We start from the raw sequence: 27,755 nt of genomic DNA, 5'->3' as shown, positions 1-27,755 counted from the left end.
ATGAAACTTTATATATTATAATACATCACTTAATACTGAACGAGCAGTTTTCTGGAAAACAAAATCTATAAGTCATTCCCCACACATTATACTCACCACTTTTTACATTTTTAGTACCTGTACTGCTATTTTTATTTTTATTTTATTTAGATTAATATAATATTTACCTTTTGAGCAAGTTTATTAATAATCTACTTCGGAGAAGCTTACTTCATCTCAAGCAATCAAAATTTCCTACACCCTGATAACCTTCAATCTGTCCAACTACTCATCAGTAAAAATTGAGTTCAATGAGGCTGCTTGAGAAACCCGAGCAGTCAGAACTTAAATAATTTTAGATCGACGATTCCAATTCTTAAATTCGGATGTGGTGATTATAAGATTGGTTTGTGGCGGCACCATCTGATTACATTTAAATAGCGATATAATTTGAAAGCTTATATGATTAACATTGATAATGCAGTTAATTTGTGCATAATTGTCTAGTAAAAATAAGGCGTAATTAATGAGTACTTAAATTTCCGACTTCTTTTATAATTAGTAAAATAACTTTTTTTTTTTTTATTGCCCTTGTAGGCAGACGAGCATACGGCCCACCTGATGGTGAGTGGTTACCGTCACCCATGGACTTCAGCAATGCCAGGGGCAGAGCCCAGCCGCTGCCTACCGCTTAATACTCTCCACAAGCCTCGTTTGAAGAAGGACATGTCATAGCGCTCGGGAAACACCGTGGAGGGGAGCTCATTCCATAGCCGGATGGTGCGTGCCAAAAAAGATCTCTGGAAACGCACTGTGGATGACCGCAGTGGCTCCAGGTAGTATGGATGAACTCTACTCCGGTAGCGGGCGGTGCGATGGTAAAAACGAGATGCCGGTATCATCTCGAACAATTCCTCAGAGCACTCCCCATGGAACATACGGTACAGAATACAGAGGGAACCGAAGTCCCTAATTATTCTTAAATCCAGAAATCTTTAGTATACATATTCGAATGGATGAAAAATATTGTCTTCTACCTTCCTTCAATCCATTTAATAACCAAGCAATAAGATCTGTCACTGATGGCCCTAAACGAAGAAAAAAAAAAACGAAATGTCAAAATCCAAAACGACGAAATAATTTCAAATTATTTTGAAAGTGTTTTTCGTTCTCTTGATAATATTTTATTGTTCTGTAGTACGGACACTACCGTGATTAGTAGTTATTAATGGAATTTAGCCAATGTAAATGATGGAGAACTCATTTTTTGAGTATCGTGACGAAACCGGAGTTGAAAGCGACTCTGATTACGAAGTAATCGACGACAGTTTAGTGGAACCGAAAGCTGTACTGAAGCAGGGAACAAACCGCACAGCATTCGTGCCCGAATCGGAAGAATCTTCCTCTGAAGGTTAGTGCCTAATGTAGAAAAATAAAATAAGGAATAACATACATCCTCCTCCTCCTCGCGTCGTTTCCTGTATAATCTATGCTCAGTGCTCACTGCTGAGGGTCGTGACCATTATAATTCGACATGATTTTACTCCTTGTGATGTCCCGCCAGCGCCTCCGATCATTGGCCATACATCAACTACCAATAACATTTCTCTAAGTGCATTCCCTAAATTAACAATAAATAAAAACGATTTGTAGAACCACTTTGACTGTATTATATAGCTATGTTGATAAAATTAGCAGATATGCTTCTTCTGAGTGCACCCATACGATTTTAATGCTGTCTGAATATAGCAGCAAGCTAATTTAATTTTAACTTTTAATTTTCCAGAATTTAACATTGCTCAGTATGCATCTTCTCCATTTTATACAAAAATATCATGCATTTGTAAATATATAGTACACCAGATATGAGCCTAAAATAATAGAAAAAAAATTTGAAACATGTTAAAATTCAAAACTATGAATTAATTAGAAATATTTTGAAAGTTTTTTTTTATTCTCTTGGTAATATATTATTATTCTTTAGTATCAAAACGACTGTGATCAGTAGTTATTTATGGAATTTAGCCAATGAAAATGATAAACTCATTAGAGATCATGAAGAAAACAAAGTTAAAAGCGAAATATAGTTGGATGAATGAAGTTATACTCAAATATGATAAAGAATTAATTCGGTTTAGATTATAAAAAATGTACTCCTTTTTTTATGTCTGTCTGGTATAAACTGGCATATGTTTAAAATCCATATACCTATTCAATTTTCAATGAAAAAAAAAACATAGTATACAACTTAATATGTATAGAACTAGTTCTGTGTTAAAACTAATGCACTGGTCTCAAGCTAACCACTAAGATTCTAGACATATGTTCTGATATAAAGGGAAGAAGAGATGTTATACTCTATTATTAAAATACATGTCTTAAGATATATTTTTAAAATATGTTGGAAGTTGTCTAAAAAAGTAAAAAATTAAAGAAATTCTCATTGGATACTTAATGTTTCTGTATTTCAATAAAACTGAAGTTCTAGGGTGTTTAAACGATTCACGCTGACCAAACTGATATACTGTTATTCATTGTTCATACTTTAGCAATTTCCTAGTTCAGTAAACCAGGATGAAATTTATTTTGTTTACAGATGATTCACAACAGGATCAACCTAAGCAAAAAAACTCCCAACGAAGCCTCAGAAAAAGTATTATCAATACTCATATCATATCTAGCAGTGATGATGGTAAGAATTAACAAAGTCTATATATGATAATACCACAGCTATCTTCTGTATTTTAGTGCCAGAATATTGACAGTTCTACAGTTTGGTAATTGCCAGATACAGATATAAGAAATAAACATTCATAATTGCTGTAACCTTTCACAAAATAATATCATCTACATTATATTTTAATCTTCATCTAACAAATCTGGAACCATTCAACAGTGTAGGTGTCATTTAAATCTTTAAATACTTGACAATTTCTTTTTATGTTAAACTAAATCCAATTCAATGAATGATACTTCAGAAAATGAGAATCTTCCCAATTCAGTTTATAAACATAAACATTATTTTTATTATTATTATTTTAATATTAACTTTATTACTCAATGCTTACTTTTAACTTATCATATTGCTTAAATTAACTTCATTAACATCTAGATGGGAATCAAATCATCAAAACAACATCTCATAGTGAGGCAGCAGTTAGCTCTTCTGAGGAGGATGGTAAGCAATCATTTGTTTCATTAATTGTGGGTTTCATTTCATTTTTAATAATAATCCCATGCTTTTTCTGATTACTTATTTCACTTTGACCATATAGCCAATGTTGAGCAAATATACATTTGTGTCTTTCATTAGTAATTAATACTTATAGTTAAAATAGTTATAAGTAAAAATATATTCCTTTCTCAATTTTTAGACGAAGAATACTCCCCTGAAATGTTGCCGCGCCGTCCGCAATCAATAAAAAAACCTACAGACCAAACTAATAGAGTTCAAGGTCTCAAGAATAAACGTATGATGTTTGATTCAGATTTAGACAATTCCATAACAGTTGAACACAACAGGCACCGGAAACAGATGTGCTTAAAAGATACGCCAATAAAAGTTGAAGATATAAAGAGGAAGTCTTTGCTAGATGACAGTATGCGAGACGCAAGCGGCTATGTGTCAAACGATAATTCAGATGGCGATAGTGCAGAAAAAGAGGACAGCAGTGATGAAACGAAATATGATAGTGATGGTGATGAACCTGTGTCCCGCCTAGATATAGAAGGACATAAGAGTAATAGTGAAAATAAACAAAGTAACGATGAGACTGTCAGTCATGATAAAACATTAGACAGCGATAGCCAAACACCTTCAAAGAACGACAGCATTCGATTCACTGCTAGAAAACTTAAGAATTGCAGACAGATTGTCAGCGATGAAAGCAGTTCTGAGACTGACGATGAACAAAAACAAGAAGTTGATGATCCCAAAAACGGATCTCATGGTAATAGTATAGATGATAAATCTAATTTAGATTTTGATGATAATGAGAAATGGAGCAGTAAAACTAGTGCCTGTGAAAGTGATTTAGATGGTCCAGACGAGTATGAGATGGCAGTTAGGCGTGCAACACGGAAGAGTATTATGGGCTTCATACCAAATGAAAATAATGATAGTGATGAATCTGACTGTATACAATCTGATGAGGTGAGTAAATGTGTTTACTGATAGTCTGCTAAGTTAATACCGGCCAGGGGGAACATTTACCAAAGCAGGAATGAAGATTTTCGGTATTTTATCATCATCATCATCATCGTTTGTGATTGAGAAATACAATTCAGAAGGCCTACAACTCATTGTAACAATTTCAAGTCAGATGAAGTTCGGGGTCAATAAACTCGTTGCACAATAGACGGCTGATTGTCTTCGAATTACATGGCGCGTTCAAGAAAAACTATTTATATAATATAGGCAAACAAAAAAAACGGTTCAGTGCCTTATTCTCCTCCATTTGTCCACTGTTTTAACATTGAAAGTAAAGAAATGTATGAAAGGAAAGATAACATTGGAAAGTTTTTCCCACGTTCACAAGAAAAATGTCAATAACAAATCTAGAGGTGTCAGTGATTATGATCGAGAATTTAATTTTAATAAAACAAAAAAGAATTTTAGTTCCTTCTTTTTACGTTTCAATCCATACTCAAATGGATCAAGTTGACTTTTCATTGAAAATTTCAAACACACTATGCAGTCGAACTTATTACCTATCTTTCAAATATTTAAGCACCGACAACGACGCGCGCTGTGCAAGTATTGTAGTAAATAATTAGTTTTTAGTTTATCTGTTTACATATTTATCGTATTCACATGACACTTGCTAGAATTGTTCTCGACATCAAAAGGATATCTGATATATTACTAATGTAATGTAGCGCATATAGTTCTTAGCAAGGTCTCTAGTTAAAATCACATTATATTTTATATATTTACATATTTTAGGCAGCGGCTTGGCTCTGCCCCTTGCATTGCTGAAGTCCATGGGCGACGGGAACCACTCACCATCAGGTGGGCCGTATACTCGTCGGTCTAGACGGGCAATAAAAAAATATTATATATGGTATTATTTCTCGTTCGCACGCGTATATGACAATGCAATCTGAAGCCTAGTTTTGCTGAAATTGAGGTTTTTTATACAGAGCCACCGGATATCAGGACATAGTGATGTGATGCAGGAAGAAAATCAAAACAATAAAGAAGGATCGCGTTCTGTGAAGACGCCAGAAAGAGACGGCGATAACTCTCGCCTCAGCTGTTCACCGATCAAAACCCCTTTGCATGACGTTACGAATGTCATTATCGAATCTGTCGAGAATTCACCCAGTGCTCCTAAAGGTCTCACGAATAAGGTTCAAAGTGAACTGGCGACCGAAGAAACAGGAAACAAGGAGAATTATATTAAGTACGACGACGACGTCACTATTGTTGATACTAAACCGGAAGTGATACAGTTGAGCAGTGATGATGAAGATGAGGTGAGCAGTCTTCTATAATTTTAAGTAAATCCGAAAATTATGGTCAGATTGGCATATCATGATAAGCATTACTTTGGGAATTTTTCCGCCTATTTCGCTTGGTCTTCGACCTCGTGTCTCAAGACAGGAAGCGGCATTTACGTTGTGATGACCACGGGCTTCCAATCGCTTCTATAACATTCCGATAAAAGCTCTGTATCTCAAAGGATATTTAAAGATACAAATGCAATCCAACAGAATAGGGGTATCCAATAACCCATATTTAGTAGGGACAGTGCATGTGACTAGGAGATGTATGGAAATGGTAGTGCAAGGTAGAGGGGGAAGAGGTCGACCGAAGAAGACATGGATGGAGTATGTGAATGACGATATGAGAGAGAGAGAGGAGTGAGTGTTGAGATGACGACTGATAGCAGAGAGTGGAAGAGAAAAATTAGCTGTACCGACCCCACCTAGTGGGATAAGGTGGAGAAAAAAAAAAGAAGTAAAAGTTTAGGAGTGAACACAGCTACTTGGCTTCTGAGATGAGACAAGCACCTGATAGACATATAATTGTAAGATCCTCAACTTTATGTTAATATTAATGTAATCCATGCTTAATATTATACATATCAAATTAGCTTTGTCCGTCTGTTACGTTGTACACTGGAGTCATTGGACCTATATCGACGAATTTCGGTATGGAAATAAGTAGAACTCTCTGAGGGAACACAGACGATATTATAAAGTATAATCCACGCGTGCGAAGCTACGGGAGGATACCTAGTGTAATACATTCTAAACAATAGTGGTGATTTTGTTTGACTGTCCGTTTCAATACTTGAAGTTTAGCTGATTGAAGTACGTATAGGTGGCGTGCGAGTCGTGTTTGTTTTATATAATATTATACCAAAGCAAAGTTTGGCAAGCAATCAGTAGCGAATATTTGATAAAATAAACATGATTTAATACTAGTTGAAGACTTTGTCCAATTGGAGAGACGAAGGGAACGTAAGACACACAGCCAAGTATTTACCATAAACGGTAAACATCATGTTTGTGAAATGTATAATATTCGCGAAGCAGCCGCTGTTGAGTTGTTAGGTCTCCTTCGGACAACCTCGCGCATTTCTGCCGTGAAGCCTTACCTTCAGGGTGGGGCAGCCGTTGTAACTATTCTTGAGACCTTAGAACTTATATCTCAAGGTGGGTGGCGCATTTACGTTGTAGATGCATAAGGGCTCCAGTAACCACTTAAAACCAGGTGGGCTGTGAGCTCGTCCATCCATCTAAGTAATAAAAATATGAAATTAAAAAAGACGCTCGTGTAGCTGTTACCAAATCCCACCCCTCCGGGCTTAGCCCATGCTCATGCCCACCTGTCCTGCTGAAATTGGAAAGGCCTCCGGGCCACCAATCCTTCAATCCTAAAGAAAAACCAAATTTTATTCAATTCTTTAAACTTGAACACTTTTACACAAATTAAACGGTCAAAAAGCCATCATAATGACATGTTTACATTAAAATAAACACTGAATTGATTAATAAAACAAATTGCATAGTATCACGCGTTGTATTCCCGCTAAAAAATCGCCACTATATATTCAAGTTTTAGTGCCACTGACCATTAAAATAAAAGTGTATTGAGAACCGGCGATTCCGTTTATGAATACCTTTACTTATACGAATTGCCAACATTTAAATATGAAATAAGTAACTGACAATAGAAAAAATGAAATTTATCGAGGGTAGCTATAAAATATTAGTGAGACATTCCAAATGTTTCAATATCAATGTTTGCTTTATAATTTTTCTATTCGATTTATTTAATTCAATAGGATAAATTTTATATTATTTGCTTTAAATACAAATATTAATTATTTATTGATTCGTGAATGTGTAATATCGCATAGAATATGCCGAAAACAATGCCCAAAAGTCCAAATACCAGTGTGAGTGTAACATTTCCTAATAACGACATTGAATGATATCATAATTTAATTGGCACGCTTCGCCGCCGCTATTGGTAAATAAATATTAAACATATGTCCAATTTTTGTATATACTGAAACACTATATTATGTCCTTCGTTGATTGTATCATAGCAGAAATGTGCCTCCGAAGTGTCGAAATATAGCATCATTCGAAATATCCTTCGACTTTATTGTGCATATGAGATACTATATGATTATATGTGCTTCAAAACAGAATCCATCGTTTGCAAATGAAAATATTAAATAAATATACTCACAGGTGAAAATCGAACACAAAACGTCTAACGTAAAAAAATCACCCAAAATCAAAAACGAAGCGGACAAGTCACCGAAAAAGTCCAGGGACAACACCATAAAGTCGTACCTGGTGCCGCCCAGCTACCCGAACCAAGGCGTCGTCTACGTCAAGAAAAGCATCCGGGAGAATGAGCTGTTCAAGTTAAATAGTTTGAAAGAGGATCTACATAATGTTAAGGTGAGGGCAAAGCGCCGCGTACTGTGTGTCGGCGGGGGGGACCGGTGGGGGGTTGCCATAGAGAGGGATACCACCAGCCTGCCCGTTTCGAACATAGAAAACCCCGTCTTTTCTCAGACTAAGGCGATAATTGTATATTACTTGTTACATTCGTATCGGTTTTAATTGCAACATGTAATCTGAGTTTTGTGCGTGTTCCCAGAGACTTCTGCAACAAGTGGAGGTGAACACGCTGCCGGACGGCGGAGTGAAGCTGATCGAGCGTCTCACCGGACTGGAGGCGGAGATCCGACGCCAGGGAGACAAGGTCGCCAACATGGTGGTCGAGCCTGGTCAGTTTAGTGCAATATTTGCTTTGGCGATTAGCGTAAAACCGGCCTTCTAATAAAAAAATCCGGTAAAAATATCTTTTTTCTAGAGAATCCAACAATAGAGGAAATAGCTAAAGATGGCTTCGAGAAGGGGCTCTCCTGGGAAGAGATACAGAAGGCCAGCATCGCCGTGCAGCCGCGGATGTTCGGCAAACAAGGTGACCGGATTTTGTGAACTCATCTGGTTCTATTAATGACGACACCTTAAAGTACACCTTCGTTCTTGCCTAAAATTAACTTAAGCAGGGCGGGGCAGCCGTTGTAACTATACTGAGACCTTAGAACTTATATCTCAAAGTGAGTGGCGGTATTTAAGTTGTAGATGTCTATGGGCTCCAGTAACCATTTAATACCAGGTGGGCTGTGAGCTCGTCCACACATCTAAGAAATAAAAAAATAAACTTATTAAATAATTGTGTCTTAAATATTTCTTTAGCGATTTGAGAGAAACATTTGTGGTCAGAAAACTAATGTTTCTCACGCAGAGTGCTATTTTTAATACTAAACATATCATAACGGGTCAAATGACCCATTTTGAACTTTTGGATTGAAAATTCAACATAATATCATCTTATTGCTTTTGCACATTTGACTTTATGATATTTTCTTGCCAATTAATCTACAGTTATTATACTATTTTTGTTATTGTTTTGTTTTGTTTATTTTGAGTAATCATTTTCGTATACCCGTTATGGTAGAAATAGGTACCAGTCAGTGCTGGTGTGATTAGTGTTAAGTTGTTATTTTATCATAACAAATTACGTACGGGGGCGTCGTTTTTTTTGCTTTTCTTTTATTTGTATTTTATTTTATTTAATGTGAAAGGCAATAAATGATTTTATTATTATGTGTATTAAACACTGCCTCGCCTGAGAAGACGGCAGGACACACTCCGGCGAGGTGGGCAACAATCGGCCGGAGCGTTAGGGACTATTGGGAGAGAAACCGGCGACTTTACGGGCATTGTCAAGCAAGACTGCTTTTTGCATTTGGGCCACCACCGGCTTTTTGTTGAGACCAAGCCTCTCGAGATGTTTTGAGAGGCTTTTAGGGACCAAACTATTCACCGATACAACTACCGGGATTATTTCCGTAGATACCACCCTCTCCATGTCGGTCACCTCGTGCGCCAGGTCCAGACATTTGGTCTTTTTATCTGCCTCGGCGCGCACGAGGTTCTCGTCGTAGGGAGTGGTGATATCCACCAGAAATACCCGAGACTTATTATTGATGTGACAACGTCTTATAATTCGATGGAGCCAAGTGCACGCACGAAAAAACATGACTCATCCGGCGTTACCTCGCTCTGAGGCGTTCCATTTAAGGCTTGAAGTGCAAGCGAGAGCGCGCAACGAGCGACAAAGAGGCACAATCGGTCTCGGCGTTCGGCAGCGTTCGACATCTGTCTCAATGTGGTGTCAATTGTTTATAGCAACGATAATTGCGATAATTGAAAAATGAAACCATTCCATCAGTATTTTCTTATGACGTTGTCACGTTTAACTATTGTCAGTAAACCGACTTTACAGACAACCGATTTTTTATTATTATTTGCGGCATACCCTAACATGCGACTCCCGCGCAGCCATGGCGAGCCACATGGCGGAGCGGAACCTCATCCTGGACCGGCTCCGAGACCTGCACGAGTCGCTGGCGTCCTGCCCGCCGGAGTCGCAGCTGGCCGCCCCGCCGCGCGGCCTGCGCTCCCAGCTCATGCCGCACCAGCTGCACGCGCTGGCCTGGCTGCACTGGAGGGAGACGCAGCGACCGGCGGCCGGAATACTAGGTACTCACGCTGGCGCTGGACCCGGAGGATCTCGGGTTCATACATTATCTTTATTGTCTCATACAAAAGTTAACGTAGAATGCTATAAGATCTCGCTCTTAGCGATAAGACCGCCATTTTTTTTCCTCCTGCCTATGCTGGTAGCCTTAAGAGGCTATTTCAGCTAACGTGTGTAGGTGAGCTCACGGGGCTCAAACCGGAGTGTTGCTAACACGAACCCTAGCGAGAGCAGTGCTTCGCTGAATCTACCACCGGATCGGAAACGCGACCCACTGAGAAGATCCGGCGAGAAACTCACTGGGCTGTGACTATGGGAGACCGTCAACTGTACTTTTTTTGCATTTATTGTATTGCATTTTTTTTTTTGTGTTCTATATAGAATACTCTCTCTCTCTCTAGAATGCATCAGCAAACCGGAAAGGAAATAAAATTTTATTCTTTTGTAATATTGCATACGTGCTCACAGACCACTGGGTGTTAAGTGAGCAACCTACCTCAATTGATTGAACTAGTTGTTGTGTCCCTCGCACTGAGTGGCATGGCAGCCTCGTGACTGGGTAGTCAGGATGTGGGTACCTATCCGTGCAAGCTTACACTGCACCGTTCATATTGCGAAATAAATGGGTTATGGTGACCGTTTAATACTAGATCGATTGTTTAATAATTTCCTTGTGAATCCCAAAAATGAGAAAAGCAATGTCTCTATACTCTATTTTTCATTGCATTTTACCTTCGTTAACCATTTCAGCGGACGACATGGGTCTGGGCAAGACCATCACGATGATAGCGCTGATGGTCAGCGACAAGGAGAACAGCGCCGAGGATGACGACTCCGACGACGAGCGGCCCGGGGACAGCAGGTGTGAGTGTCGACTCATATCACTACATAGTATAAAACAAAGTCGCTTTCTCTGTCCCTTTATCTGTCCCTATGTATGCTTAAATCTTTAAAACTACGCAACGAATTTTGGTGCGGTTTTTTTAATAGATAGAGTGATTGAAGAGGAAGGTTTATATGTATAATAACCTCCATTAAATAGTGGAGAAATCAATAATAAATTACAGTTTCCGAAGCGAAGCGAGGGTGGGTCGCTAGTCACATATAAATGAAGGCATCTTGAATCCGGGGATAGTGTCGAACGAAATAAAAGAGCATATTAAATTCATTGAATAAATCTAAATCTTGAGCTGCTAGTAATTTGGTCGGAATTTGCTTGCTGCCCCAATGCCGTCAGTTCCCAATGAGCTCACGACAAAGCCTCAGCCATTCTTTGTTCTAGCTTAATTCCAGCAATATGCTATTTTTCGTTTATCTTCAAATGATAGTTCATAGTGGGAAAAAGAAACAAACCTTGATATCGAAAGCACCAGTCCGATATACATGGCATAAGTTGATGTTCGTGTAGCGATTGCATCTATGCAGCTATTTTCAGAAAATAATCTCAATGATCCATTTAAATTTATTTTAATAAAATATCGTAAATGTATTTTTTTCTTTTCGTTTTTTTATTGCTTAGATGGATGGACGAGCTCACAGCTCACAGCTCACATGGTGTTAAGTGGTTACTGGAGCTCATAGACATCTTTAACGTAAATGCGCCACCAACCTTGAAATATGAGTGCTACGATCTCAGTATAGTTACCACGGCTGCCTTACCCTTCAGACCGAAACGCATTACTGCTTTACGGCAAAAATACGCGGCGTGTTGGTACCTACCCGCGCGAACTCACATGAAGTCCTACCACTAAATTTTGCACATAGCAGATTTTGGTTGGACAGCGACGATGTGCTACAAGTGTTGTTTGTGTGCAGTGGTGCGCGGCGGCACGCTGGTGGTGTGCCCGGCGTCGCTGGTGCAGCAGTGGGCGGGCGAGGTGGAGAAGCACTGTGCGGGCGGGCGCCTCGCCGTGGCGCTGCACCACGGGCCCGCGCGCGCCCGCCACGCGCACCGCCTCGCCGCCGCCGACCTCGTGCTCACCACCTACAACATCCTGCAGCGGGACCACGACAAGGTCAGCAGCAACTACTAACTAACCCGGCTCCGATCTGTGTCTTTGCCTACGTTTGCCGCTAGGGGCGCTGTTCCAATTGCATACAACATTGGATTAACTTTTACGCTATCGAAAACGTTAAAAAACGCGCACTAAACACACTGATAGTAGAATCTCAGGGCTATCAGATAAGTTAAGAAAGAAAAAAAGTTCGACAAGTCCGAAGGGAATTTCGATATAATTAATTAAACCAAAAACTCTTATTAGGTACCTACTCCAAGATGGATGGAGCGTGACGCGATTCTCTTTCCGCTTAAAATTTATTTGTGTGAATTTCGGAAACTGACAATTCATTGCATTTGAAAAATTTTATTACTTCCCGTGACGTTGCTTTGAGTGTAAATGAATTATGATTATAAATGCTGTTTCGTTTATAAAATATGATTAAGTAGCAAAAAAAATGTAAAGTGCTTTTGGTCGAATGCAATACGTCACGACGAATCTTATATAATAATGGTATGATCATAGTCACGAATATTAGTTTACTGGATATTACTGTTACGGGCTGGGGCTCGGGATAAATCAAATTTCACCAAAGTACAATTTAAAACTGTATTCAACACTTAAAACACTGAACAAATACTTTAAAACTCTCAATTCGCTTCTTGCTGTTTCGCTTCGAGTAGTTCCGATTACTGACTGACTGCGTGCCATCTCTACAACGCTTTTATAGCAGATACCTCATCCCTAGAATTAAAGAGAACATTCCACACATTTCTAGTAGTAGTTTCCGCTGTACTTCCCGAACATTCTAGATGCTACTAGGTCCTTCGATATTCGTTCGACTATTCGGCGACAGATGGCGTTACTCTTACTGGCGTAATACTACGTAAAGCTTTTTTTTATTGCCCTTGTAGGCAGACGAGCACACGGCCCATCTGATGGTGAGTGGTTACCGTCGCCTATGGACTTCAGCAATGCCAGGGGCAGAGCCGAGCCGCTGCCTACCGCTTAGTACTTTCCACAAGCCTCGTTTGAAGAAGGACATGTCATAGCGCTCGGGAAACACCGTGGAGGGGAGCTCATTCAAAAAAGACCTCTGGAAACGCACTGTGGATGACCGCAGTGGCTCCAAGTAGTAGTAGTAGCTACAGAGTGTCTCACAATGTCGTTGAGGCGGCGGGGCGGGGGCGACACAGTAAGGGCGCTTGTGCGCAGGGCGTGCTGTTCCGCGTGCGCTGGCGGCGCGTGGTGCTGGACGAGGCGCACGCGGTCCGCAACCACAAGTCGGCCACGTGCCGCGCCGCCGCCGCGCTGCCCGCCGCGCGCCGCTGGGCGCTCTCCGGCACGCCCGTGCACAACAAGGACCTCGACCTCTTCGCGCTGCTGCAGTTCCTGCGCTGCTCGCCCTTCGACGACCTGTCCGTGAGTGTCCCGTACCACGTTTTTTTTTATTTTTTTGAATCGTTGGGTGTGATTTCAAACTTGATGGAACGAAATGAAACGAAACGAAAAAATAAGTGTGCCGCGATGGGCTTGCCGAAGTGGGTCCGAGCGGCGCCGATAAATCATGAAGCGCTCCACACGGTCTCGCGTCCCCTACTAGTTCAGTGTGTTTTTGACGTCCGTGCACGCTGTCGTGGCTCTCTGAGCGCCCCGAGATACTTTTATTTCTATTTAGTTTGTTATTAGCAGATGTCGCTGCACATAAATTCAACAATTCCTGAATCGCGGTGACAAGATGTTACACAGTTGATAGACATTCTCGTATTTCTCTTACTAAATTATACTTACCTGGCCTAGGGATACTGTGATCATGCAGGTGATTCCCCCAGGGTGAGGCTGCTCCATTGCACTGCAGAGTGGTTGACCCTTGCGATTATGTTTATTTTTTATAAGTTTCACTTCTACCGAGTGTGACTTGTGCACACACACTTTTTTTTTTGTTGGTTAGCTGGGTGGACGATCTCACAGCCCTCCTGGTGTTAAGTGGTTACTGGAGCCCATAGACATTTACAACGTAAATGCGCCACCTACCTTGAGATATAAGCTCTAAGTTCTCAGTATAGTTACAACGGCTGCCCCGCCCTTCAAACCGAAGCGTATTACTGCTTCACGGCAGAAGTAGGCAGAGCGGTGGTACCTACCCGCGCGAACTCAAAAGAGGTCCTACCACCGGTAACTCGTGTAACTCACTCTCACTGTTCGTGCTCATTACTGTCGAGTCTTTATCATCAGATGTGGAAGAAGTGGATCGACAACAAGAGCTTGGGAGGGCAGGAACGTTTAAGCACCATAATGCGTTGCTTACTTCTGCGGCGCACGAAGATGCAATTACAGCAGAAGGGACAGCTGGCGTGTCTCCCGCAGCGCCACACCCACGAGCAGCAAGTCACTCTCTCCAAGAACGAGATGAATGTTTACCAAAAGGCAAGATCAGTCTGAATGATGACTTTATTCATAGCTAGCGACCCGCCCTCGCTTCGCTTCGGAAACATTAAATTTTATTATTGATAGGCCAGTCCCATGCCATGTTGCGCGCGGTACGACAATAACTGCAGGTGACGCCGCGGGGCGAAGCTAGTCTAAAAAAAGTAGCCTAAGTTACTCCTTATATCATCAGCTACCTATTAGTGAAAGTCTCATAAAAATCGGTCCAGCCGATCCAGCCGTTCCAGAGATTAACCGGAACAAACAGACACACGGACAGACAAAAAATGTAAAAAATGTTACTTTGGTGTATGTACTGTATATATAATTATATGCATTTAGTAAAAAGCGGTTATTTCAAACAGACACTAATTTTATTTATATGTATAGATGATTGGTCCTGAGTCCCGACTCACTGAGTCCGAACTGAGGCTTGAAGCGGTTTAGCCTTTTATTCTTCCAATTTGTGAATTTGTGTATCATTTAAGTAACTCACAATTTACTACTGATCATGTAATAGTCCTAAATGCATAGTAGCTATAACCTTATAAGTGTTCAAAATGAAAATTAATTAATTTGCAAGACAAAGCACCCGAAAAAAAAAATTTATTAAATTTGTCCAGGTGCTGGTATTCTCGAAGACACTGTTCGCTCAGTTCCTCCACCAGCGCGCTGAGAAGAACTCTGAGCAGTTTGGTGCCCCTCTCCCCGACAAGGACTCGGAGTACGCGAAGATGCACAAGAGAATGATCGCCTTACAGGGTATGTTCATGTTTACAAAACAATGGTGATAATGTGGAATGTCTTCTTTATTCTCACCTTAAAAAATAGTTTTTAATAAATGAATTTTTTACGTGACAACGTCTTATAATTCGATGGAGCCGGCTGCACGCACGAAAAAACACGACTCATGCGGCGTTACCTCGCTCTGATGCGTTCCATTTAAGGCTTGAAGTGCAAGCCAGAGCGCGCAACGAGCGACAAAGAGGCACAATCGGCCTCCGCGTTCGGCAGCGTTCGACATCTGTCTCTCTCCTACTTGAGTGAGCGATGCATCCGCGTGGACAGCTGCTATACAATAATACATTTGCATGTTTTCGTCAAGTATGAAGTTCAGTGAAAAGTGAATGTGGTGTCAATTGTTTATAGCAACAATAATTGCGATAATTGAAAAATGAAACCATTCCATCAGTATTTTCTTATGACATTGTCACGTTCAACTATCGTCAGTAAACCGACTTTACAGACAACCGATTTTTTTAATAATTATTATTATATTACATTGTGTATTAATTGTATGTATATTTACGGATATGTCTATGTATGTATGTGTACATATATTAGTACACCGCGCGTAGTTCGTTTCCAAATGATTCTTGTCCACCTGATGGTTGTCTGGAAGAGATCGCTCTTAGTGATAAGACCGCCAATTGTACTTCTTTGTATTTAATGTATCGCACTGTTTATTTGTTTTTTTGGTGTACAATAAAGAATACTCTCTCTCTCTCTCTCTTTCTCAAAAATGGTCTTTATAATACTGATTGAAATATGGATTCTTTTTGTGTCTATCTCAACAAACAAACTGCATAAATCCAACGCTCCTTTGAGACGTTACATTGGAATAATATTCCTTCGATAGCTCGGCTATAAACACATATCTATATCAAAGTTAAAATTTTCCAACACATCCCAATCAACTTATCGTCACAGACTATTCTTAAAGAGAAGTATATTAAAACTCAATTTAAAAAAATGCTTAACAACAAATACGTACATATACCCTAGAACCCATTGAAACACCGCCCACTGATTTTCTCGCCGGATCTTCTCCACTGAGAATATCCGGCGAGAAACTATCTAGATTCTAACTAGATTCTGCGAAGCACGGCTCTTGCTAGGGTTCGTGTTAGCAACGTCGTCAGGTTTGAGCCCCGTGAGCTCACCTACTAGTTAAGGTTACGCTGAAATACCCTCTCAAGGCTATCAGCTTAGGTAGGAAAAAAAAACCCACTGAGTTTATCGCTACAGCTTCTCAGTGGGTCGCGATTCCGGTCTGGTGGTAGATTCTGTGAAGCACTGCTCTTGCTAGGGCCAGTGTTAGCAATGCAATGTTGAGCCCATGAGCTCACCTACCCCTCCACATGAAATTGTAATAGCCCCTTTGGCTACCAACGATGAGCTAGGGAAAAATGAACTCTATTTGAAGGTGCTAAACCGGTCAAGTCCCACGAGATCCTGGTCCTGTTGCTCCGTCTGCGGCAAGTGTGCTGCCACTGCGGACTCATAGCCGCCATGCTGGACGACGCCGCGCCCGACCTCGATGCGGACCCGGCCGGCAACGACTTGCTCGACGAACTCAACAAAATGTCGCTCGAGGACAGCCGGAAGGAGGTATCTTTTTTTTTATTTATTGCTTAGATGTGTGGACGAGCTCACAGCCCACCTGGTGTTAAGTGTAACTGGAGCCCATAGATATCTACAACGTAAATGAGCCACCCACCTGAGATGACGAGATAAGTTCTAAAGAACTCAAGAATAGTTATAACGGCTGCCCCACCCTTCAAACCGAAACGCATTACTGCTTCACGGCAGAAATAGGCAGGGCGGTGGTACCTACCCGCGCGGACTCACGAGAGGTCCTACCACCAGTAGTTACTGCTCACTCACACATTACTCGAGTCATTAGCTATTAGAATGATTTGGACAGGCCATAATAATAATTAATCCAGCTAATCATCAGCCCAGTATAAGCCGTGCCAATAAAGAAACGAATCGAAAATGGCGGCAGCGATCATGCGCTCTCACTCTAAACTATTGCTGTCTTTAGTCGCTGATAATACTTGATTTTCATTACATACCTCTCAACTAAATATAAACATCTCGCAGAGTTCGAAAGACGATGAAGATGAATCCGAAGGTGTCCAAGAGGAAGGCACCACGGCAGCCGAAGCCATAAGGTCTGTCCTGAGTCCGAACAATCCCGTGTTCGAACTAACCAGGCCTTCATCAAAGATCAACGCTGTCATGGAGTGTCTCAAAGAGAATGTATTTTCTAAGCCAGGTCAGTTGCCCCTGGGTTGTGTAGAGTTCTTTGCAAATAACTTTATAGCAAAAAGTTTACCAATTCGCAATAAAAAAAATCAATAACAATTAGCACCATAATCCCTATATCCTGTGAAACACTTATCTTAAAACAATTTTAAATTTTCTAACGTCAACTTCAACAGGTGAAAAGGCAGTGATCGTGTCACAATGGACAAGTGTTCTTCACTTGGTCGAGAAGCAGCTGTCAGCCATGGCGGTCCGCAGCGTGACGCTGAGCGGGAGCGTGCCGGTGACGGCCCGGCCCGCGCTCGTGCACGCCATCAACGACCACAACAGTGCCGTCAAGGTACGCAGACCAGCTCATACAGTAGGGGGGCAGCCCCCGCCATGGGGTCCGCAGCGTGACGCTGAGCGGGAGCGTGCCGGTGACGGCCCGGCCCGCGCTCGTGCACGCCATCAACGACCACAACAGTGCCGTCAAGGTACGCAGACCAGCTCATACAGTAGGGGGGCAGCCCCCGCCATGGGGTCCGCAGCGTGACGCTGAGCGGGAGCGTGCCGGTGACGGCCCGGCCCGCGCTCGTGCACGCCATCAACGACCACAACAGTGCCGTCAAGGTACGCAGACCAGCTCATACAGTAGGGGGGCAGCCCCCGCCATGGGGTCCGCAGCGTGACGCTGAGCGGGAGCGTGCCGGTGACGGCCCGGCCCGCGCTCGTGCACGCCATCAACGACCACAACAGTGCCGTCAAGGTACGCAGACCAGCTCATACAGTAGGGGGGCAGCCCCCGCCATGGGGTCCGCAGCGTGACGCTGAGCGGGAGCGTGCCGGTGACGGCCCGGCCCGCGCTCGTGCACGCCATCAACGACCACAACAGTGCCGTCAAGGTACGCAGACCAGCTCATACAGTAGGGGGGCAGCCCCCGCCATGGGGTCCGCAGCGTGACGCTGAGCGGGAGCGTGCCGGTGACGGCCCGGCCCGCGCTCGTGCACGCCATCAACGACCACAACAGTGCCGTCAAGGTACGCAGACCAGCTCATACAGTAGGGGGGCAGCCCCCGCCATGGGGTCCGCAGCGTGACGCTGAGCGGGAGCGTGCCGGTGACGGCCCGGCCCGCGCTCGTGCACGCCATCAACGACCACAACAGTGCCGTCAAGGTACGCAGACCAGCTCATACAGTAGGGGGGCAGCCCCCGCCATGGGGTCCGCAGCGTGACGCTGAGCGGGAGCGTTTACCTTTTTTCTTATATTTTGAAACTAATGGTACCGTAAAATAGGGAGAATCGGGACACTTTTTAAGTTCCACATTGATTTTTAACGTTTTTTTTAGTTATAGTAATAAAATGGAGATTAGAGTGGTTCCGAAGGCTAAATTTTTATATACGATGTGTTTTTATTCCTAGTTCATTACAAAATATACACAAAAACTGAAAAAACTGGCTTGACCCGATTCACCTTGATTTTGGGGTGAATCAGGCTATGTATGGGGACAATAGAGTTTTTCGATAGGGCTGGCACTATTTAGTTGTTAGGTAGGTACCTAACTTTAGCTAATTATTTTTTTAATATCTTTAATGACTTAAAAAAACTTTGATGACTAAATTAAACTATTTAATATTTTTAAACACTAATTAAAAGTCATTTTCAGTTCAACAAAGTTTAATCTCTAACAACTCAACAAAAGTATTGTGACATCCCAAATTTGTCCCTATTCTAAGTCTCTATTCCTCCCAATCTACTGTACTATCATTTTACTCCTCTGTCGATATAGACCAAAAATATCCCTCTTTCTTTCTTTCTTCGATGATGACACGGTAACGTTGTTCGCTCAGGTGATGCTGCTGTCGCTGTGCGCGGGGGGCGTGGGTTTGAACCTGTGCGGCGCCAACCACCTGTTCCTGCTGGACCCGCACTGGAACCCGCAGCTCGAGCAGCAGGCGCAGGACCGCGTCTACCGCGTCGGCCAAGATAAGACCGTGCACATTTACAGGTAACTAACTAGCTGCCCCATATATTAGTCACACTTTTTATTTGGTATAGAATAGTAATAAATAAATAATAATAAAGGATTGTGTGGTTTTATGAAACCACGGTAAAAGAGAAACTTTTTTTCACATTACTAGCTGATCCCGCAGACTTCGTAGTGCCTCAATCGATAAATAAAAGACCTAAGCTTTTGTATAAAATAAACTTAAAACAAACAAAAGGAATCCGTCCGACGGGGACACATCAAAGGAAAAACAAAATAGTTATTTTTATTTAATTTCGAGCATTTTCATATTTATCTACTTTTTAAACCTTCTCTGGACTTCCACAAATAATTCAAGACCAAAATTAGCCAAATCGCTCCAGCCGTTCTCGAATTTTGGCGAGACAAACGAACAGCAATTCATTTTTATATATAAAGATAGATAGACATTTAACTCTGATATACAACATTTATATTAAACACTGACAAAAAAAAAACAAAAACAAAATAGCGTGGAGCACTGGCACAAATTAGTAATAGTCTATATACACTACACGGTCAGCTGCTGCGAACTATAGGCGTCGCCATATTGGCCTTGGCTGCTCTGACGAGCGCCTTTCACTTTATCCCTACTCCGCGGCCGACCGTCACGCGACATGCAACACACAGACGAAAAAGTTTCAGACGATGTAATAAAAGTTTCATTTTAAAAAAAAATAAATAACTCTGAACAAATCAGGCACAGTCATCCGGCCCCAAATTAGGATTCCATTTGTTGTGGGTACCAGAGACTGACATAGTACATCACACGAATGTTTGCCCGATGTGGGAATCGAACCCACGACCCTCGGCGCAACAGAACCGCTAACTACTGCGCTACCAAGTCAATATTTTGACTCTAGTATTTACATTGATTCTCTCTCAATAATATGCAATTAGCATATTAAGTGTTCAAAGATGAAATATGTTTACTTAACCTTAGGCCGTAACTGTCGAACAATATGATCTATTTACGAAAACTAAACGAAAGTTAGTTGACCAACAAGTGTGTTGGGAGCGTCACAATAGAGCGCCCCCCCCCCGGTCCCGCGGCGGCTCTCTTTGAGACAGCCGCGCCGCAGGGTTGATGACACGAGGTCGTTGACCCGCAATTCGTCAAACCGACTGGACCGCGCACGCATCACGCTGTATGATATAAAATTATGAAAACAATAATAACATCTCGCGTTTCGAGATGCCGCGTGGATCTTTTTTTTTATTACCTATGCTGAGGCTAGCCTTGAGGCTATTTCAGCGTTACCCCAGCGTGTAGGTGTGAGGTCTCGGGGCTCAAACCGGAGGTGTTGCTAGCACTGGCCCAAGCAAGAGCAGTGCTTCGCAGAATCTACCACTGGATCGGAAACGCGACCCACTGAGAAGATCCGGCGAAAAACTCAGTGGGCTGTGTCTGAGGGTTAATGTACTCGCCGAGCCCTTCGTCGCACGCGACGGGTTCGACGAGGACGATGACCGGTGCTTGGGGTACCTAGAAGCACCGTAAGGGACAATTTACTCCGCTTATAAGTAAACAAAAACTAAATAACTTTCCACCATTAACATTAAATGAGGGTATAGGCGTGAACAGGGAAACTTTTTTTTATTGCTTAGTTGGGTGGACGAGCTCAGCCCAACTGGTGTTAAGTGGTTACTGGAGACCATAGACATCCACAATAGGAGTGGGTGATATAAATCGTATATAGATTCAATATCTATATATCGCAGCAATATCGTTGAATCCGATATCGCCCCGCACGAAATCTATATATCGATATCAGCCGATACACGATATTGCTCGATGTGATGCGCATCGGCATATCGGACCGATTCGTGAATCGAAATCTATATTTCGATATCAGCCGATACACGATATTGCTCGATGTGATGCGCATCGCCATATCGTACCGATTCGTGAATCGAAATCTATGTATCGATATCAGCCGATACACGATATTGCTCGATGTGATGCGCATCGGCATATCGTACCGATTCGTTAATATCAGCAATATTCGTTTGGTTCGTATCGAATCGGCCAGAGTGAGTGAGCGCACGATAGGGATATCATGTGATGAATGAAACAGAAACAGGCATTATCCATACAATTGTAAACCTTATATTTAAGTCCATATGTCTGTAGATTATTCTTAGCGTATCAGCAGGATACAATTAAGGAAAGAAGTTTCAACTTTCGACCCTAACTTGAATGCAGTATAGCCTCTTTGCATCGTTGAATTTAGTTTCACGCGCTTTGACCTTGAACTAGAATTTTTGGACAAGTGTTTATAAATACTTAAAAGTTTTTTGTGTTTGATTTTTAAAGTACACATTTTTCTATTTTTAGTTGAATCCAAATAATTGAGTTTATTTCTTGTGTTTGTATTAAACTTGAAATCTACACTCTTTTGGTATATTTTGTAATTTTAAATTAAGACACAAAATACTAAAAACTGAAAATAATGTAGCCAGTCCTAAAAGCCTGGTAAAAGCATGAAGGAAAGTTTTTTTGATATTTTTATTTTCATGTTCTTTTTATTACTTTAAGATCATATTATAAATTGATATCAGAAAACCAACCGTATAACGTTGACTTAAATCTATAACTACTACGATATTATATCAGCGTATCGTTTCAAATCTCAAATATCATGAATCGAGAAAATCTACTAGCATCTATCAATATATAGATTCAGAAAATATATAGATTCAATATCCGATATTGATCCTCGATATATAGATACGATTAGATACGCGGCAAAACCGATATTACCCACTCCTAATCCACAACATAAATACGCCACTCACCTTGAGATATAAGTTCTAGGTTTCAAGTATAGTTACAACGGCTGCCCCACCCTTTAAACCGAAACGCATTATTGCTTCACGGCAGAAATGGGCGGGGTGGTGGTACCTACCCGCGCGGACTCACAAGAGGTCCTACCTCCAGTAAGAACATTTATCTTTGTAGTTAAAGGTATGTTTTATTTGGTATTAGGATTAACAGTTCGATGTTTTTAATTGAATTTCAGTTAAGCTTAGTCCATTCAAATAGGTGAAAAAGTTTTTTGTTATGATATTTTTTCCTAATTTTATACTATAAGTGGCCAGGGACGTCTTAAACTAGGATGGGGCCCTTGGGCACACAAGAATTTGAGGCCCTTTTGGAAAGTAAAAAAAGCTAATTATAATAAATAAAAATTACTGACTATGACCATTTATTATACTTAATCAAATACAGTATAATATAATATGTCATTAATGATATTAGAATTGATTGATTTAGAATTGATGATATTAGATAATAGAATTAGACTGGTTTTTTGGTTACGATTTCGATAACGGTTTTCGGGATTTCTGTTGAGCAAAATCTTCTATTATAGGCATAGTATATGCTTTGTAAATACCTTCTGATTACTGATTTGTGAAAAAAGTGTGATGTGCCCGACAAAAATGTTTTGAGAATAAACGTGTGAGAGAAATTGTCGGTCTTTCGGGGCCCTTATGGTGTGCCCTTATGGTAAAGACGGTATTGTAAGTGACTCTTCTGTAAAGCTGCTAAAATGTCGCTTAAACCAAATAGCCTTTTACTCCTCGATTTATTGGCAGTCGATGTACAGAAATGACGTATTTCAGTAACAATATCACACTCGGTCTCAATGTAAAACATTTGTTTAACGTAATATTGAAATATTATTCTCTTATAGAACTGAATGACATCTGCTCTATTACTTTGGACGTAATTCGAGGGTACGTTGCACAAAAATACACGCAAAAGGTAAATACGTAAATAATACACAACTGTATTACAGAACAATGCGAACTCGCTAATGTCCTATATCCGGTTTAAGATTAAGGTGACCAAAAGTTTACGTGTGTTTGGACATATCCGTACGTTACAGAGGTTCGAGAGTAGGTAGTTTCAAATTTTGAAATCGTATTTTTTTCTTCTTTTTTATTGCTTAGGCATGTGGACGAGCTCATAGCCCACCTGATGTTAAGTGGTTACTGCAGCCCATAGACATTCACAACGTAAATGCGCCACCCACCTTGAGATATAAGTTCTAAGGTCTCAATATAGTTACAACGGTTGCCCCACCTTTCGAACCGAAACGCATTACTGCTTCACTGCAGAAATAGGCAGGGCGGTGGTACCTACCCGTGCGGACTCACGCGAGGTCCTTCCATCAGTAAAGTTGATGTCTATACATGATGCCCGCTAGGGACGAAAACTTTGAGAGGCGATCTCGTACCGGATAACGTAGCGTGGGTAGGCTTTCTACAAGATGGATGGACGGACATATTGAGGTTCGCGTTAATTGCATCCACTAATTGCATCCAGCGGCAATTAGTGCAGGACCGATCTTTGTGGCGAGCCTTGGGGAACGCCTGTGTTTACCAGTGGACGTCTGTAGGCTGATAAATCGATAGATATCTACATGATCGTAAATAGTTTATAGTTCGTTGATTTTATCGTTTTATTTATTTTGAAAGCGGGTAAAATAAGCGTCAAACTTTTTGTAAAATGTGTAAAAATAAATACCTAAACAAGAGGTTATACTGGTACAGTGAATCCGTCCGTTCTATTACGAGACTTATAAGCTGCCGTTTGAATGATAAGAATGTCTATAAGCGGTGTTCGTCTAATCTGATTTCCAGGTTTTTTTATTTTTTTTATTGCCGTATAGGCAGACGAGCATACGGCCCACCTGATGGTTAGTGGTTACCGTCGCTCATGAACGTCAGCAATGCCAGGGGCAGAGCCAAGCCGCTGCCTACCGTTTAATACTCTCTACAAGCCTCGTTTGAAGAAGGACAGGTCATAGCGCTCGGGAAACACCGTGGAGGGGAGCTCATTCCATAGCCGGATGGTACGTGGCAAAAAAGATCTCTGGAAACGCACTGTGGATGAACGTAGTGGCTTCAGGTAGTATGGATGAACTCTACTCCGGTGGATGTCGGTATCATCTCGAACAATTCCTCAGAGCACTCCCCATGGAATACAGAGGGAACCGAAGTCCCTTCGCAGACCCAGAGGTTTCAAACGATCCGTGAGAATAGGATTATCGACAATCCGAGGTTACAGCAACTACTTATCACCAGACGTGTGAATGCGTGTTCTAACCGAGAATAATAAAAGGAAAGCGCCACCTATGCAGATTTTATTTGGGGCGGGGGTAGCCATCATAAATCACAAGACATTTGATAGATGCCTGGATCTCGCTTACGACATTTTCAGGATAAGCTTCCTTATATACAAGTTCCGAACAACAACATTCGGACCGTTGGTCTACCGAGCAATATCACCCGCTCGGTGCAAGATCTTCCCTTTGTCGTATATTACCAAACATTTAATATCACAAACGTGGGTTTTACTGGTGGTAGGACCTCTTGTGAGTCCGCACGGGTAGGTATAACTATACTGAGATCTTAGAACTTATATCTCAAGGTGGGTGGCGCATTTACGTTGTAGATGTCCATGGGCTCCAGTAACCACTTAACACCACGTGGGCTGTGAGCTCGTCCACCCATATAAGCAATAAAAAAAAAGTGTCCTATAAACTGTAAATGTTGGTCACACGAGCAAATGACGGCAAGTGCTCGGTGTCTCTCTCTCGGAGAAGTTGCCCGTTGCCAAATATTTTTATTAGCATTACGTGTGGCGTGTCAACTATTTGGCTAAAGATTTTAATCATTCCTTAAGCCAATTTCACTGGCTAATTCGAACTAATTGAGTCATTCGCCGGTCCCATTATTGGGGCTTGTTGGTGGCTCATAATGACTTAATGAATCTTATGTGGGATAACTTTGCGGTTCCTAAGACTGATGTAAAATTAAACTATATGTGTGTTTGTGTGTGATATTTGCTCGGTAGAGCGGCGGTCCGAATGCTGTTGTTTTTTTTACTACCTAATTGAGCGATGCACCGGTGTTCGAATCCCAAGCGGGTACCAATTTTTCTAATAAAATATGTACTCAACAAATGTTCACGACTGACTTCCACGGTGAAGGCATAACATCGTGTAATAAAAATTAAATCCGCAAAATTATAATTTGCGTAATTACTGGTGCGCGCGGGTAGGTACCACCACTCTGCCTATTTCTACCGTGAAGCAGTAATGCGTTTCGGTTTGAAGGGCGGGGCAGCCGTTGTAACTATACTTGAGACCTTAGAACTTATATACGTGGGTGGCACATTTACGTTGTAGATGTCTATGGGCTCCAGTAACTACTTAAAAAACCAGGTGGGCTGTGAGCTCGTCCACCCATCTAAGCAATTAAAAATAATAATAATACACTTTATCGGAAAAAAAACATGGTAATAAATGTAAACGAAGTATTCGTCGTCATTAAAATACTTTATTCGCCTTTAGGGTAAAATAATTACGTATTTTTTTCAAAATCTATGAAGCATTTTGTTCTGTGGGTTTTTAAGGACTAAATCGTTGTTTGGTACATTGGTTGACTTGGGATTCTGGTAACCGTACTCGTCGAAGTCGACAAAAAAATCGACGTGCTACCTAACCTAAGTATCAGCTCGCTGAATTTCTCGCTGGATCTTCTTAGTGGGTCGCGATTCCGATCCGGTAGAAGATTCATCCGCGAAGCAGCTGCTCTTGAGTTGTTAGGTCTCCTTCGGAGGCTATCGGGTAGCTGTTAGCAAATCTCATCCCTCCTGGCTGAGGCCGTGCTCGCTCACCTGTCCTGGTGTAACTGGAAAGGCTCCGGACTACCAGTAACCTTTCGATCATATAAAAAACTAGCCCGTACCCATCCGCTTCGCTGGGCATTTAAAATTAACATTATTATTTCTCACCCCCACAAAGATTCTCATCACAAACGCCCCCGCAACTGGTGTAGGGAGTCGAACACTCATATAAATATTAGCCTATCCATTAAGTACATGTATGTATCTTCTACATGGATACCAAGTTTCAAGTCAGTCGAATGCATGGTTCAGTAGTTATAACGGAACATCCGTAAAAACCACTCTAGATTTATATATTAGTATAGATGAAAAAAATTGATTGGAAAATGGGTATGCAACCGTCGCGTCTATAGTCAAAAATAAATGAATAATCACTTTGAATATAGGTTCATGTGCGTGGACACCGTCGAGCAATCGATAAGGAAGCTGCAAGAAGCGAAGCTGGAGTTGGCCGACAACGTGCTCACGGGCGCTAAGAACACGAACGCTTCGAAACTCACCATCGAGGATCTCAAGATGCTTTTCAATATGGGGCAGCAGCAGTAGCGCGCGAATATCACGATGTGACATTAATAAAATTTGTGTGTTGCGACACAACGAACCCGTTTGCTTAGTACGAGTTTATTTACTGGTGGTAGGACCGCTTGTGAGTCCGCGCGGGTAGGTACCACCACCCCGCCTATTTTTGCCGTGAAGCAGTAATGCGTTCCGGTTTGAAGGGTGGGGCAGCCGTTGTAACTATACTTGAGACCTTAGAGCTTATATCTCAAGGTGGGTGGCGCATTTACGCTGTGGATGTCTATGGGCTCCAGTAACCACTTAACACACAGGTGGGCTGTGAGCTCGTCCACCAATCTAAGCAATAAAAAAATGGCGTTCTCGATAGCGTAAAAGTTAACTCGAATTTCTATGGAGTCGGAACGTTTGCCTAAATTTGCCGCTAAAGGCGCTGTGCTTAGTACGAGTTTATTAACGCTCTCGATAGTGTAAAAGTTAACACGAATTTGTATGCAGTTAGAACAGCGCCCCTAGCGGCAAACGCAGGCAAACGTTCGAACTCCACACAAATTCGAGTTAACTTTTACGCTATCGAAAACGTTAAAAAACTCGGCACTAAGCACACAGATAGTTGAGAAATAGTTAAGAAGTTTGTCGTCGAAAAATGGTGCCTTATAATCCGGTTCTCTTATAGCCCGAATGTGTGTGCTAGTTACGCTTAAAGTTGTCTGCGGATTGGCCTGAATTTTTTTTGGTAATAAATAAAAAAAAACATTCCTATAGAAAACGACGTTTTTAAATAAATAAAATATGATGACGCTCAATTGTTATTAATATTTTCGAAAATTCCAGAATAATTGCTTTCGGTTTGTATTCGACGGGTCTTTGTTAAGTGAAGATTTCGAGTCACGTACGTTAGCGATAGTGTTTTAAAAAACGTTGAATTTGTATAATAACTATTTTTTATGTGAATTGTTATACATTAAATTACTTTAAAATAAAATTGTGTTTTATG

The 27,755-nt window shown here is 41.5% G+C and overlaps 1 protein-coding gene across 3 annotated transcripts; it reads left to right on the top strand.

The window, feature by feature from the left end:
* Positions 1-1,033: 1,033 nt before the first annotated feature.
* LOC101741943 (transcription termination factor 2) lies at positions 1,034-27,743 on the top strand. Of its 3 annotated transcripts, XM_038020342.2 has the most exons (19): positions 1,034-1,390; positions 2,576-2,671; positions 3,092-3,157; positions 3,354-4,132; positions 5,122-5,457; positions 7,690-7,905; positions 8,108-8,237; positions 8,324-8,434; positions 9,862-10,062; positions 10,811-10,924; positions 11,876-12,075; positions 13,273-13,479; positions 14,293-14,484; positions 15,108-15,246; positions 16,691-16,875; positions 17,371-17,545; positions 17,712-17,875; positions 19,367-19,524; positions 26,629-27,743. In XM_038020342.2, exons 1-19 carry the CDS (start codon positions 1,228-1,230, stop codon positions 26,786-26,788), a joined length of 3,792 nt encoding a protein of 1,263 aa, XP_037876270.1. In that variant the 5' UTR covers positions 1,034-1,227; the 3' UTR covers positions 26,789-27,743. The 3 variants fall into 3 exon arrangements, with proteins under 3 accessions (XP_037876270.1, XP_062532020.1, XP_062532021.1); XM_062676036.1 differs by lacking the exon at positions 3,092-3,157 and having other exon boundaries at positions 1,077-1,390; XM_062676037.1 differs by lacking the exons at positions 2,576-2,671; positions 3,092-3,157 and having other exon boundaries at positions 1,077-1,390.
* The last annotated feature ends 12 nt before the right edge of the window (positions 27,744-27,755 follow it).

The sequence above is a fragment of the Bombyx mori genome, chromosome 25 (genome assembly GCF_030269925.1).
Source record: "Bombyx mori chromosome 25, ASM3026992v2".
Taxonomy (NCBI): domain Eukaryota; kingdom Metazoa; phylum Arthropoda; class Insecta; order Lepidoptera; family Bombycidae; genus Bombyx; species Bombyx mori.
Note: the sequence above shows the minus strand (reverse complement) of the source record. Positions and strands in the feature narration are given on the sequence as shown.

Coding starts and splice junctions, on each gene's coding strand:
- LOC101741943 (XM_038020342.2), top strand. CDS start 1,228: ATGATGGAGAACTCATTTTTTGAGTATCGTGACGAAACCGGAGTTGAA. Junction 3,158..3,353: donor TAGCTCTTCTGAGGAGGATG/GTAAGCAATCAT, acceptor CTCAATTTTTAG/ACGAAGAATACTCCCCTGAA. Junction 10,925..11,875: donor GCGGCCCGGGGACAGCAGGT/GTGAGTGTCGAC, acceptor GTTTGTGTGCAG/TGGTGCGCGGCGGCACGCTG.